At 41.3% G+C, this 12,715-nt stretch overlaps 1 protein-coding gene across 1 annotated transcript in view; it reads left to right on the top strand.

The window, feature by feature from the left end:
- Window positions 1-489: 489 nt before the first annotated feature.
- RIOK1 (RIO kinase 1) overlaps window positions 490-12,715 on the top strand; it is a gene marked incomplete at its 5' end in the record, with an annotated part of 17,724 nt that continues 5,498 nt past the window's right edge. Inside the window, 14 exons of the mRNA XM_010296140.1 lie at window positions 490-591; window positions 976-1,043; window positions 1,319-1,523; window positions 2,636-2,726; window positions 3,842-3,911; window positions 4,638-4,680; window positions 5,357-5,449; window positions 6,454-6,566; window positions 6,689-6,769; window positions 7,309-7,395; window positions 7,937-8,074; window positions 9,142-9,245; window positions 10,897-11,003; window positions 12,142-12,207. Coding sequence (XP_010294442.1) covers window positions 490-591; window positions 976-1,043; window positions 1,319-1,523; window positions 2,636-2,726; window positions 3,842-3,911; window positions 4,638-4,680; window positions 5,357-5,449; window positions 6,454-6,566; window positions 6,689-6,769; window positions 7,309-7,395; window positions 7,937-8,074; window positions 9,142-9,245; window positions 10,897-11,003; window positions 12,142-12,207 — 1,368 coding nt within the window. The remainder of the gene's footprint in view (window positions 592-975; window positions 1,044-1,318; window positions 1,524-2,635; window positions 2,727-3,841; window positions 3,912-4,637; window positions 4,681-5,356; window positions 5,450-6,453; window positions 6,567-6,688; window positions 6,770-7,308; window positions 7,396-7,936; window positions 8,075-9,141; window positions 9,246-10,896; window positions 11,004-12,141; window positions 12,208-12,715) is intronic.

Genomic DNA, 12,715 nt, shown 5'->3' with positions numbered 1-12,715 from the left:
CTGGAGAAGAAAAGGCTCCGTGGAGACCTTACTGCAGCCTTCCAGTATTTAGAGGGGGCCTATAAGAAAGATGGGGACAGACTTTTTAGCAGGGCCTGTAGTGATAGAAGAAGGGGTAATAGTTTTAAACTAAAAGAGGGTAGATTTTGACTAGATCTAAGGAAGAAATTTTGTACAATGAGGGTGGTGAAATACTGGCACAGGTTGCCCAGAGAGGTGATAGATGTCCCATCCCTGGAAACATTCAAGGTCAGGTTGGACAGGGCTCTGAGCAACCTGATCTGGTTGAAGATGTCCCTGTTCATGGCAGGGTGTTGGACTAGATGAGCTCAAAAGGTCCATTCCAACACGAAGATTCTGTGATTTTATGCCTGCCTGAAAACTGCGGGGGAGGGTGGGTGTGCTGCCTGAGTTGAAACAGCATGTGTGAGGAAAGGCTGCATGTGCTCTCTTGCCTTTCTTTTTCAATTGTTTGTGATTTCTGCTTAGCCACTAAAATGGGCAGACCCACCTGCAGACTCTGCGGGTGGTCAAGGCAATTTCACCTTGGTGGTGTTTGTAACTGACCATGTGAAACTGTATAAGAGAATGGTGAGTTGCTTAGGACAGCTAATAGCTTTGATTAGTCTTGGAATTAAAGCACGTTTTCTGTTGAACTGAAATCCTAGAGCTTTTTATATTTAGTGGGGAGTGAATAAGGAATGGTCTTGTGTTATGGGTTCAAGCCAGTTTCATTCCAGTTTACTCTTTATTTAATTAAATGTCAAATGCCCAAAGAGAATCTGCTTTGGGACACACTTCTGGCAGAAAAACGTGACAAACTACAGACAAGAAGACATGAGTAAGTCAAAAGGGCTCATTTCTCCCACAAGTTCTTTTTTAGGTCTTTTTTTTCATATAGGTTGTGCTGGTGCCCTGAGTTCCCAACAGGTTGGCTGTCTGCCTCCAGTGAGATTTTGTGTGATGCCTTGTCAGGTGGAAATCTGCAGTGGCAGCAAGCAGAGTGGTTCATCTCTGGTGAAGGGGCCAGCTGGCTTGATCTGGTGTGCTCATCCGATTGGAGTCAGAGGGATCCAAACATGAGTAACTGCAGAACAAGTTAGAAGGCAGCACTGATGTGTTCATGAAGATGATGTAAATGTAGTCCATACTTTAAAAGCAATGACATCCTAATATATGCTTGCTTAAAGATAGGTGAAGTGAGAAACATCTCATGAAGAGCTAACCTTGTGAAATCATTTGTTGGGATAAGTGTATTGAATATTCGATGACTGTAACAATCATTTGTAGTTGTATAAACATCTGTATTTGTTTGAAGTGAATTTACGCAAGACACAGAAACAGTTAAAGAAGGTGAGGTCACTGAGAACTGCCAGTCGTGCGTGTGTGAAGAAGTTAACACTGAGGAAGGTGATGGTGATGATGACGGTGATGATGAAGAGGAAGATGAAGACTGGGACTGGGATGATGAGGTGGGAAGACTCATGAAGCGCCACAGTGCTGCTGGTGGATGCAATCCACAGGTATGTTGAAGGCTATTTTGTGAGCATCAAGGGTGCCCAAGAGCAAATGGGGCTAACCTGGAGGCTTTGTTCTTTGTTAGTATTATGCTGAGCATAAATGCAAATGGAAATTTTTCCTCAAGAGAATCCCCTTCCTTTGAATCTGTTCCTCTGCTGTGCCATGTGTGTATGTACATTGTAGCCAGAGCTCCTCTTGATTCCTTGTCTCTGTTGCTGGATTGTCTTTGTCGGTGCAGTTTTCCTTCTGTTCTGCATCTTTCTCAACCTTTCTTTGCCCACCCTGATCTCTACTCATGTTGCTTACTTTTTGGTATTTGTCCTCTTGTGTTTTTGAGCATCTTCCTCATCTTTTCTATTTAATTTGGAGACTGTACCTGCTTGTCACACCCAGGGTGAAACAGGTTATGTTTTGGACTAATAGTGAAGGAGGTAAAAGAAAGCATAGGAGATAGAGGGAGGTGCTAGAAGTGGATTAATTTGGAGCGTATGCTGTTGACATAGAAACTCAGGCATTGTGCAGGATGAAAAGCACGTGTGATGTGAGAACTAGCATCCTTCTCCTCAGCTTGGACATTGGAAGTTCAAAACCTCTTTTTCTTATTGATACCAACATAACAGAATAGTTGAGGTAAATTAGAGTGGTGCTGATCACGGCATGTCATGTCTGACTCGCAGCACTTTTCCTGGGTGACTTACTCTTGCCTTCAGTTAGCGGTTTATCCAGTGTTGGTGAAATTGTGTTGAAATATTTGGAGGAGACTACCTGTAAAAAAAGATACCATCTTGGAAAGTTTTCTCTGTTCATTACCTTCTCATTTTTTCTCTCATCTTTCTCTTTGTTTCTGCCTTCTTTTTACAGATGGAAAAAGTGTTAATAGGAGAGATTTACAGCTCAACTCCCAGACTAAAAATAACGGTGAATTTTGGGAATTTTAACTGAGTCACCTTTATTTTCTTATCTTGAATTAACTGATGTTAATCCATATCTCTTTCTGGTTTTCTATTTATAGCTTTAGACATAGGCATTTGAGATGACTTTTCCAATGCTATTGTTTGAATTTCAAAGGGCTATTTAGACAAGGCAACTTATATTAACAAATCCTTTTTTTCAGGCAAATAGACAGACCCCTAGTTGCTATTCAGCAAAAATGTCAACCCCTACAGACAAGGCTATAAGGAAATTTGAACATAAAATTAATTTAGGTGAGTATAATTGCATTGTCTTCTTTTATGACTACCACTCTATGATGTCCTCAGACTAATTCTGCTTACTTTAAGCCAGAACTCACTGGAATGGCAGTTAACCATTGCCAGACAGATTGTAAAATGGCTTTTGCTTACTTGAAGTTGCCTTTAGACTCTATTAGCCAGCTGTCATAGCCCTTTCTCTTCCTCCTTCACAGCCACAGGGCTGTTTTGTTTGGGGTTGTTTTTTTCCCTTTCCCTTCACTTCTCCAGACCACATCAAGTATTTTTTCCTTAGCTTCTCTGCAGGAGCAAGCTGTTTTACTGAAGGGAGGTTATCCGCTTTCTGTTGTGATGTTGTTGGTCATTGTCAAAGCTGCTACCACAGCTAAATTTTCTAGATGACTGCAGCCCCCTGTAGTGTTAGTGTGGTACCTTAAGCAACAGTTATCTCACTGGGGTAGAGTTTCTGTGATACGCGAAGAGGCTGCTGTCCTAGCTGGTGCAGCTTGATGTACACCATGTGATGGAAATGGCTGCTCAGCTCAGCCTGTTATGGCTGGGTGTAGCTGTGTGATTGGGGCCTTTCGACAGGGTAGTAAACAGAGGCTGTGTTTTCCTTCATAACGAAGGGGTTCTAAAATGAGGGTCCAAAAGAGTGGTGCTGATATATGTAGCCAAATACAGCAGCTTTTATACATTCAGCAATTAGTCAAATACCATTTTAAATACATCATGGGATGAGAATCCTGGAGGCTGTTGCTTATTCTGTTCAGAAAAATGGCAGTCAATTGTGGTAAGAGAAGGGAGGACAAATTTAATGGTGAGATGTTATCCAAAAGGCATTACTTCTTGATGGCATTGCATCTCCAAGTCTGTGAGACTGTCTCACTCCTCTCTATTGTTACCTTATAGTCTTACTTTGAAATGTAGACAGAGTGGAGAGCTAGGTTAACTGTGGTATGTAGCTAAGCTTCTGTGGTAAACTTCTGTGCTTGATACAGAAAGCTCCACCTATGTTTGAACATTGTGTTGCGGCGTATCAGCTGGCAGCAGAATTGCAGAGGCAATTCCAAACATAGGAAACTTTTTTAGGTTTTGGTTTTTTTAATTTCTTCTTACCTGTTTTTCAGATAAGCTGAATTTTGATGACTCTGTTATAAACAGAGTTACAGAAAAGTCTAGACAGAAGGAAGCAGACATGTGAGTATTATTCCTGGTTCTATTTTCATTTCAATAATTTGAACCCAGAAGAGTAGTTCTTACTTCCTAGTGTGATCCTGAATTTTTAATAAATTTATTAAGAAAAACAAAATTTGTAAGTCGTCAGCATGGAGTTTGCCTTTTGGTCTTACAACTTTTTGGTTTCCAGATCAGTTGTCTAAATCATTCCAAAGATATGATCCTTCTGTCATTGCAGCTGGTGGCATGTCTGATTGTATTGATGTAGTAAGACAAAAGTGACGGTGTCATTCCACTAGCAAAAGACTATTTTTATCTCTGATACAGTTTTTTCTAAACAGAGGTCCTTAAGCAGTTGGGCTAAAAAAGTATTGGAAACCTTTTGAATGTTCCTCCTGATGATTTGGTGAGGGAAAGGTACTTTTTTTTTTCCCCAATTATGTAATGCCAGCTCTAAGTTATAGCTCTAAGTTTAAGATAGATACTATTTTCTCTTGAATGAGCATAACTCAGTGGAAGAAGATACCTATAAAAGTGAAGGGCACTGATGTTTGTGTGTTTGGTTTGTTTTTTTTTTTTCCCCCTCCTTCTCCCCTGCCTGCAGGAGAAACCTTTGCTTTTGTATGAACTGAAAGCCTTACTTCTTGAGGCTCTTATCTTATCTTTGATACAGAATGTCATATTTTACTCTGTCAAAGTACTGAGTCCAGATGCGGGATTGTATCATTTTACTTTCACTTCCACTAGGTACCGAGTCAAAGACAAGTCAGACAGAGCAACAGTAGAACAGGTAAGTCCTTAATTCATCAATTTTCTCTTTTGACTAGAACAATTAATGTTGAATTTTGGAATCAATGATAAAAATGATGCTGTAGAAACAGAGTTTTGCCTTAGAATTCTGTTTCCCTTGTTACCCTGAAGAGACTAGTTGTTTGTTTATGTTTCTTGTACGAAGGTTGTACTTGCTTCCGTAAACATTTTGGAACTCATTTTTGTGCTTAGCATTGTGATTTGATCGTATATGCAGTGCAGAATTTCATCTTAAGCTTTTATTAAATTCCAAAGAACAATAAAAAAATGCTGTTGTTTTTTTTCTTTAGCAAGATTGAACTATTACTGGCCCAAGGCCAGTTATGATAGCTGTATCTTAAAAGAACCTTACCTTAACGCATTTAATGGGGAAATCATTGGGATTTCCAATCCCAAGTGGGTGGGAAATCATTCTCTTATGTGTATTCTAGAGGTAGCTCAAGGACATATGCTTAGCTTAAAAAAAAAAAAGTCTTGAAAAAAAAAGTGAATCGTAGCAAAGTTCTGGGTGGCTGCTGTTTTGGATTATTATTTGATCCTTAAGAATAGCCTGATGCCATGGATCCTTGCATATGGTACTAAGACTGGACTGTATTATTAGGTTTTGTCCTCTTCAGAGAGAGCAGTTGTGCTGACTTCTCTGAATCAAATTTCAGGTGTTGGATCCAAGGACCCGAATGATTCTGTTCAAGATGCTAACTAGAGGTGTCATATCAGAAATCAATGGCTGCATCAGCACAGGGAAAGAAGTAAGTTTTATTACAACTGACATGATAGTCTTTTTCTCAGCAAGTTAGGTGGAAGCCTATGGCGCTCAGATGATGTATTGAAATAATTTGTTTTAGTACTACTTTTTTTGTGTGTGTGTTGCTTGATTGGTAGGAAGCTATCTTAAGATAAAATGCCATTTATGTTAAAGGAAACAAGTTTCTCCAAGTATGAGATTTCCCAGAATACTTAAGTGTTATCTTGAATTGTGGATCATGTCAATTGTATGTTACAACTGAAGTTTTTGAAAAAGGGTGTGTGTACACACAATATTAAACAGTGCCTGAAAAACGTACAAACCCAGGTAATTCTTTCTTCATGTGAGACTCTTGCATGCAGATGAGACCAGCTCCCCATGTCAGCAGACATCGGAGAATCTAAACGGTGTAACAGAATTTTGTTTAAAATACTTTTAAACTTTCATTGCTTTTACAAAACTAGCATGTTTGTATGCTGTTACTATCAAGTAATAGTGCAGATAATTAAAATCAGACCACAAAAATTTCCAAGTAAATTAATAAATCAGTTTTAGAACGCCTAGTCCCTAGGCTGATCTGGTTTTCTTCCAAATCCTTGGATGCTGATTAACGGCATACTTCCACCCTCTGTAGAGGTGTAAGCGTGAGACATTTGGGCCATGCCTTAGGACCTAAATAGTACACAGGCTGAAGTTAAGCCTTCACACAAGGGCTTCTTTCAGTCTCCAAAATGTGGATGAGGCAGAGTTTTCTTGTGCACTGTTGTTTTTGTCCTATGTGCATTGTCACACCCCAACGCAGTCCTAGGTACTTCCTGTAAGCTGCCTCTGATAGAAAAAGAGAGCACACTTACGTGCAGTCTCACTCATCTGGGTGCCACGTAGGGGCTGGGGAGCGAAAGCTTATCAGATCTTTTCCAGGATGTCACACAGAGAAGAGGAGAGAAGGTTATGTTGGTTTAAAGCATTTCTCTTGTAATGTTATTTCTTCCCTCTATAATCTGATAGGCTAATGTATATCATGCCAGTACTGCAAATGGAGAGAACAGAGCAATAAAGATTTACAAAACTTCTATTCTGATGTTTAAGGACCGAGATAAGTATGTGAGTGGTGAATTCAGGTGAGTTGGAGTTTTGCCAGGTTTTACTGGGGAAGAGGGGTTGTTTCAAAGATGGTAAAATCACTGGTGCTAATACTGCATTGATTGGCTAAGAATCCTTGTTGTCTTTTATTTATTTAAAGATTTCGTCATGGATATTGTAAAGGCAACCCAAGAAAAATGGTCAAGACATGGGCTGAAAAAGAAATGAGGAATTTAATAAGGTAATTCTTCCAGTTTTTATTTCAGCATGCAAAGGTAACTGTAAGTTGATAGGAAGTACTCTCCTGTTGCTAGACTGTGTCTGTCAATACCTTTTAGGGTCTCTGGAGTATTCAGGAAAGTGTCTTAAGCACCCCTGTGGGAGAGAAAAGGAAGGGAGGAATAAAGGTATTCTTTTGTTTTGCTGCTCATGCTCTAAGCTCTTCAATGTCTGAACACTGACATGACTGAAAAGTGAGGAAAAGCTAGAAAAAGCTGCTGCAGAGTGACAGCACACTGTGTGGTACAGGTTAATCTAGGATTAACCTGAACTGTGTAAAGTTTCTTTGTCTGACACAGGAATGCTTAGAGAAGGGTCAGAACCAGAATGGTTGTGGCTTTTTGTATTCATTTTCTAGTTGCTCTTCACAAGTGAGTTTCCGAGGTAGAGGAGCTCTTATTGTGTATTATGTTTAAAGCAACAGAGCTCCTATAGGAACTAGTGCAATGCAACTAGTAGAATTTGGGTTTACTTTTTTGTGGCTTTGTTCCTGTGTTACAGGTTGAATACAGCCCAGATACCTTGCCCAGAGCCAATTATGCTAAGAAGCCATGTTCTTGTCATGGGCTTTATTGGTAAAGGTGATAGGTAAGTATCCTTAGAAAATCAAATATTTTTTTGTTAGTAGCTTTCCACAACCTGTTATTAAAAACAAACAAATCAACCCTCTGAATTTGCCTACTTTTAGATCTGTAAACTAACATGTTACTCTTACACGTGCATGTGACCTGTAGAATACCCAGACATTTGCCAGCTGCTACCACAGACAATCTGAATGATTCTGAAGCCTCAGTTGTATGCAAAATTAATTCGTAAAGTGGCTTAGCCAGAGATTAAGGCTGGAAAGGCTTGCTAATTATACATGAAGATAGCTCATCATTTTGTAGTGCAAACATTAATGTAGCATGGTCCAAATTACCTCACATTGGAAACAGAGCTCCGATGTCTTTGGCAAGACTATACCAAGCTTTTCTGCCCTTCGTGCTGACTCCATGCGCTTTGCTGCTCACGCTGACTTGCCTGACACACTTGGTGAGCAGCAGGATCAGGTACAGCAGTTAAAGCATTTGCAGCTGGTATGAAGAAGGAAAAAGTATTCACTTTCTGTTATTTGTGTTGTAATTTAAAGGCCTGCTCCTCTGCTGAAGAATGCTCAGTTATCTGACTCCAAAGTCCGGGAACTGTACCTACAAATTATCCAGTACATGAGAAGAATGTACCAAGATGCCAGACTTGTTCATGCGGATCTCAGTGAATTTAATATGCTGTATGTTTTTAAACTTTGTTCTGAGTTGTGACATCTAAAATGTATGCATTGGCAACCTCTATGTGAGAGTACTAGTCTACCTTTAAGGGAGGGCGGGGTCCTTTTTGTGACTGGGTTTTGTAACATGTAATTAATTGTGTAGTTTTTAACCCAGCTGGGAGGTTTCTCTGTTTAAAAGGAAAAATGCAAAACAAACAAAGAAAAAAAATCCTCACAAACAAACAAAAACTCAACTAGAGAAAAAATTAATAAGGTATAATTTTTTTTTCTTTTTCTCCCCTGTTGTGGTTTAACCCCAGCCAAGAACTAAGCACCACACAGCTGCTCACTCATTCCCTGCCCCTCCAGGTGGGATACTGGAGAGAATTGTAAAACACTCATGGGTTGAGATAAAGACAGTTCAATAGGTAAAGCAAAACAAGGAATTAGTTCACCATTTCCCCTGGGCAGGCAGGTGTTCAGCCATCTCCAGGGAAGCAGATAACGGTTACTTGGGAAGACAGATGCCATAACTCCGAACGTCCCCCCTTCCTTCTTCCCCTAGCTTTATATACTGAGCATGATGTCATATGGTATGGAATATCCCCTTGGCCAGCCTGGTGCAGCTGTCCTGGCTGTGTCCCCTCCCAGCTTCCTGTGCATCCCCAGCCTTCCTGCTGGCAGGCCAGCATGAAAAGCCGGACAGTCCTTGACTGCTTAGCAACAACCCAAAACATCAGTACGTTATCAACATTATTTTCATCCCAAATCCAAAACATAGCCTCACATTAGCTTCTACAAAGAAAATTAACTCTATCCCAGCTTAAACCAGGATGCACCCCACCCATAACACTGCTTTTTGTGTTCACAAGAAGACTTTTAATAGTTTAATAATACAGCTTGTGTAGAGGAGGGAAACGGTTGACCCAAAAAAACCACTCTGGCCCTAATATGCAAGGTGTATGCTAGTGAAATACCTTAAGATTGTTTGCTGGTTTTTTAAGTTTGAAGCACACTGTTTCCTGCCTTTCAATAATCTCCCATATGAGAGTGGTGGAGTTAGAGCAGCTCTCTGAGTTCACTTGCAGATACCACAGTGGGGATGCGTACATCATTGATGTGTCTCAGGCAGTGGAGCATGACCACCCACATGCCCTGGAGTTCCTGCGAAAGGATTGTGCCAACGTTAGCGGTGAGTGGGTGGCACTTTAACTCTTGCTCTGACAGCTGGTTCATTTAGGAAGGTGAACTGTGTTCACCTATGTTCTTTCAGGTATAACTGAGTGTAGAATCTGTCAAACTTCAGTGAAAATGCTCCTTCTCCCAGATTCTCATGGCTTCCTCAGGGAGCTAGAAATCGTCTGGACAAAGTGAGTCACCTAGCTGAATCTCAGATTTATGGCAGAAAGTAGAGATCAGTCCCAGTCTGCAGCAGCACCCACCCCAGTCTTCCCTCACTTAAAGAACTGAGCAAATGTACTGATGTGTTTCCTTCTGTGAGTGGAATCCAGACGTGGAATTTTTCAGCTGGCAAGAAGTTACCACATGTTATGAAGTTCCATGCACTTACTTGTCCAGGTCAGCTGAGAGTATCGAGGCATTGAGTAATTTATTAGAGATGTTATCACTTGTTATAGTATTTTGATAAACAAGGTACCTGTATGGCATTTTTCCTCTGGAAAATTTGGTCTTTGTGTGTGAGTGTGTTGTGTAACAGACACACACCTCCTGGTAGGCTGTGTTTCTCTCTGAGGACAGGAAATCTGTCACTGCAGACTGCCTTCCTCCCCGCTTTCTTTTTAGGTTGACCTCTTTCTAATTTTACAGAGACTCTTGAAACTCTGTGGAAAAAGAACTGTGTGCATTTTGATGCTTTGTGTTTGTTGATACCTGATATGCTAGTTTTTCCTTATTCCTTTTCTGTTCATGGATTTCTAATAACTCCCAGCTCAGATACTTGCACCCTTGCTCTTTTTTTATGTCTTCTGGCTTGCTCTCCCTAGATATTCTAGTGCCTCAGTGAGTCGCAGTGGTTTTGGTGTGTTTTGTTTGTTTGTTTGTTTTCTGTCACTGCAGCTTTCTCTGTGTAGTCTTCCTACAGGGACTCTGAGGACTGCCTTGCTTTATGCTATGCCCTAGCTGTGATCATTGCAAAGACTTGTGGTTCCATGAGCAAAGAGAACTGCCTCGAAACTAAATTTTTTTGTTCTTTCTGTGATTAATTTCTCATGGTGAGAGATGTTCTGAGAACCTTAGTAGGAAACACTTATTATGTAGTCCTTAGTGTCTTTCACTGCTGTTTTCCAGTACAGAATTGCAGCCTCTGAATTTGGTTATACTTGACTCAAGAAACCAATTGAGTGTAGTATTGAGGAAAATTCTAATATTTTAATGTGTCTTGCCTTTTAGGTGCATCATAATTAGGCTGTACTGTATTTCAGTGGATACTTGTGTTTTTCTTTGGCAAAAGTTTGAGCTCTACATTCCTTATTCTTTGAAATACATTTTTCATCTTAGTCATTGCAAATACTACACCTGTCTTAAATTGTTTACTTCTTAGCCTCTACTCCATTAAGTCTGGGTCCTGCTGAAATTGGTTTGGCTTTTATATTTACCCAGTTATTCTCCTTTCAGTACCTGTTGCATCTGGAAGATGAACAGTTTTATTTCAGATGGCCAAGAGTCATCTGATAACTAAACCCAGTATGATGCAGTACATACTGCTGAGACTTTCCCAAGTCACCAGGGCCGTTGGCTTGCTATAACTGTCACTTAAACATCACAGCTGTGTATGTTACACAAAATTACTTATGGTTTTTGTCTCTGCTCTTGATTCCTCGTAGACTTCTTCCAGAAGCACAGTGTTGCAGTGATGACTGTGAGGGAGCTGTTTGAGTTTATTACCGATCCTTCTATCACAAGTGAGAACATTGATGACTATCTGGCTAAGGTAAGACCTCATGGCCTTGTTGCTTATGTAGGAAGACTTGAACAATAAAATCAGGTCTAGTTTGAGCTCCTTCATCTCATTTATTTGACATCCTGCTACGGAAGGAAGCTGGTAGTAATGTTATGATGTTATGTTATGCTATGCTAGTAATTAAAAAATGCATACAGGTCTTTCCCGTTTATATTGTTATAGGATGACAACACTTTCATTCTATGTTTTCTCAAAGGGTCTAATCATGATCTGTTTCAGGTACTACTAAACCCAGGATTCCTTAAATTAGTTCTTCCTTTTTGGCAAGGAGAAGTTCTGCAGAAATATAACCATGCTTATACAGATAATGGAGTTAGGAATGCAGATTTGAGCAAGGTGATCTGAGGGAGGAAGGGAATGACTCGGGGCAGTGTTACTCCGAGGTACACAGTCTTGCTAGCCAAATACAGCGAATGGCAGAACATGGTGATTCTAGGAGGAGGTAAACTTAGTGGTGCTTGCAGCACCCCTGTGCTTCATCTCTAGGTGCCAGTCCTCCGCTGCCAGTTAGACGTTTCTTTAAAAAGGGAGGCAGGGGAGGGGGGAAGCTTTTTAAGTTAACACAAGAGAAATGGGGGCCACATACGCCACACTCAGAGTGGAGATTTGATGTGTCATTCCTGGTCAACACCATAAGGCAGAGACTGAGCGTGGCCCAAATACCAGTACAGCATGAGGATTCCCAAACGTTGTGTACTTTGTTGTACTGGAGGTTGAATGAGACAGAGCTGTGCTACCGTTATTTGTGCTCCTCGGCTTCCTCAATGTGCATGAGAAGAGCCACACTCCAGGAGTGAGCACTACTCACTGTATTCTCCTTGTGCTGTTATGTCCTGTTGTCATGCTGGGCCTGCCATAATTTGGTCTGGGAGGAGCAGCAAGCATGTCTTCCCCCTTTTAACAAAGCAGATCCGCAATTAGTGGTGTGCTTGGTGGGAATGCTGGTTGCCATTAGGTGTCGCTCAAGGCATTGCCATAGGGAAAGCTGGAGTGGTTTGTGAGTGACGGCCTGGCGTACAGGGAGAAGCACAGATGGGAATAGTTAGTTGGATTAAGTGATGCGATTCTGAAGAGTGATAACTTTTTGTATTGTTTTACATTTCTTTAGGCAATGGAAATAGCATCGAAAAGAACAGAGGAGGAAAGATCCAGTCAAGACAAAGTGGATGAGGAAGTAAGTGAGGATTTTTATTCCTGCTATGAAATTGATATTAACCTTGCCTCTTCTAAACAATGAAAAACGTTCTTTTTTATTTGGCCATATGGGTGTTGTGTGGCAAGGTAGAGGCAGGGCTGCAAGGGTGGCTTCTGTGAGAAGCAGCCAGAAGCTTCCTCTGTGTCCGGTAGAGCCAGTGCCAGCCAGCTCCAAGACGGACCCACTGCTGGCCAAGGCCAAGCCCATCAGCAACAGTGGCAGCACCTCTGGGGTGACAGAGTTAAGAAAGAGGAGGGGGAGCGGGGAACCTGTGCAACTGCATCCAGAGAGAGGAGTGAGAATATGTGAGAACAACAACTGCAGACACCGAGGTCAGTGAAGAAGGAGGGGCAGGAGTTGCTCCAGGCACTGGAGCAGAGATTCCCCTGCGGCCTGTGGTGAAGACCATGGCGAGGCAGGCTGTCCCCCTGCAGCCCGTGGAGCTCCACAGTGGAGCAGATACCCACCTGCAGCCTGTGGAGGACCC

This window comes from Phaethon lepturus, unplaced genomic scaffold, assembly GCF_000687285.1.
Source record: "Phaethon lepturus isolate BGI_N335 unplaced genomic scaffold, ASM68728v1 scaffold591, whole genome shotgun sequence".
NCBI lineage: Eukaryota > Metazoa > Chordata > Aves > Phaethontiformes > Phaethontidae > Phaethon > Phaethon lepturus.
This window is presented reverse-complemented; position numbering and strand designations above follow the sequence as displayed.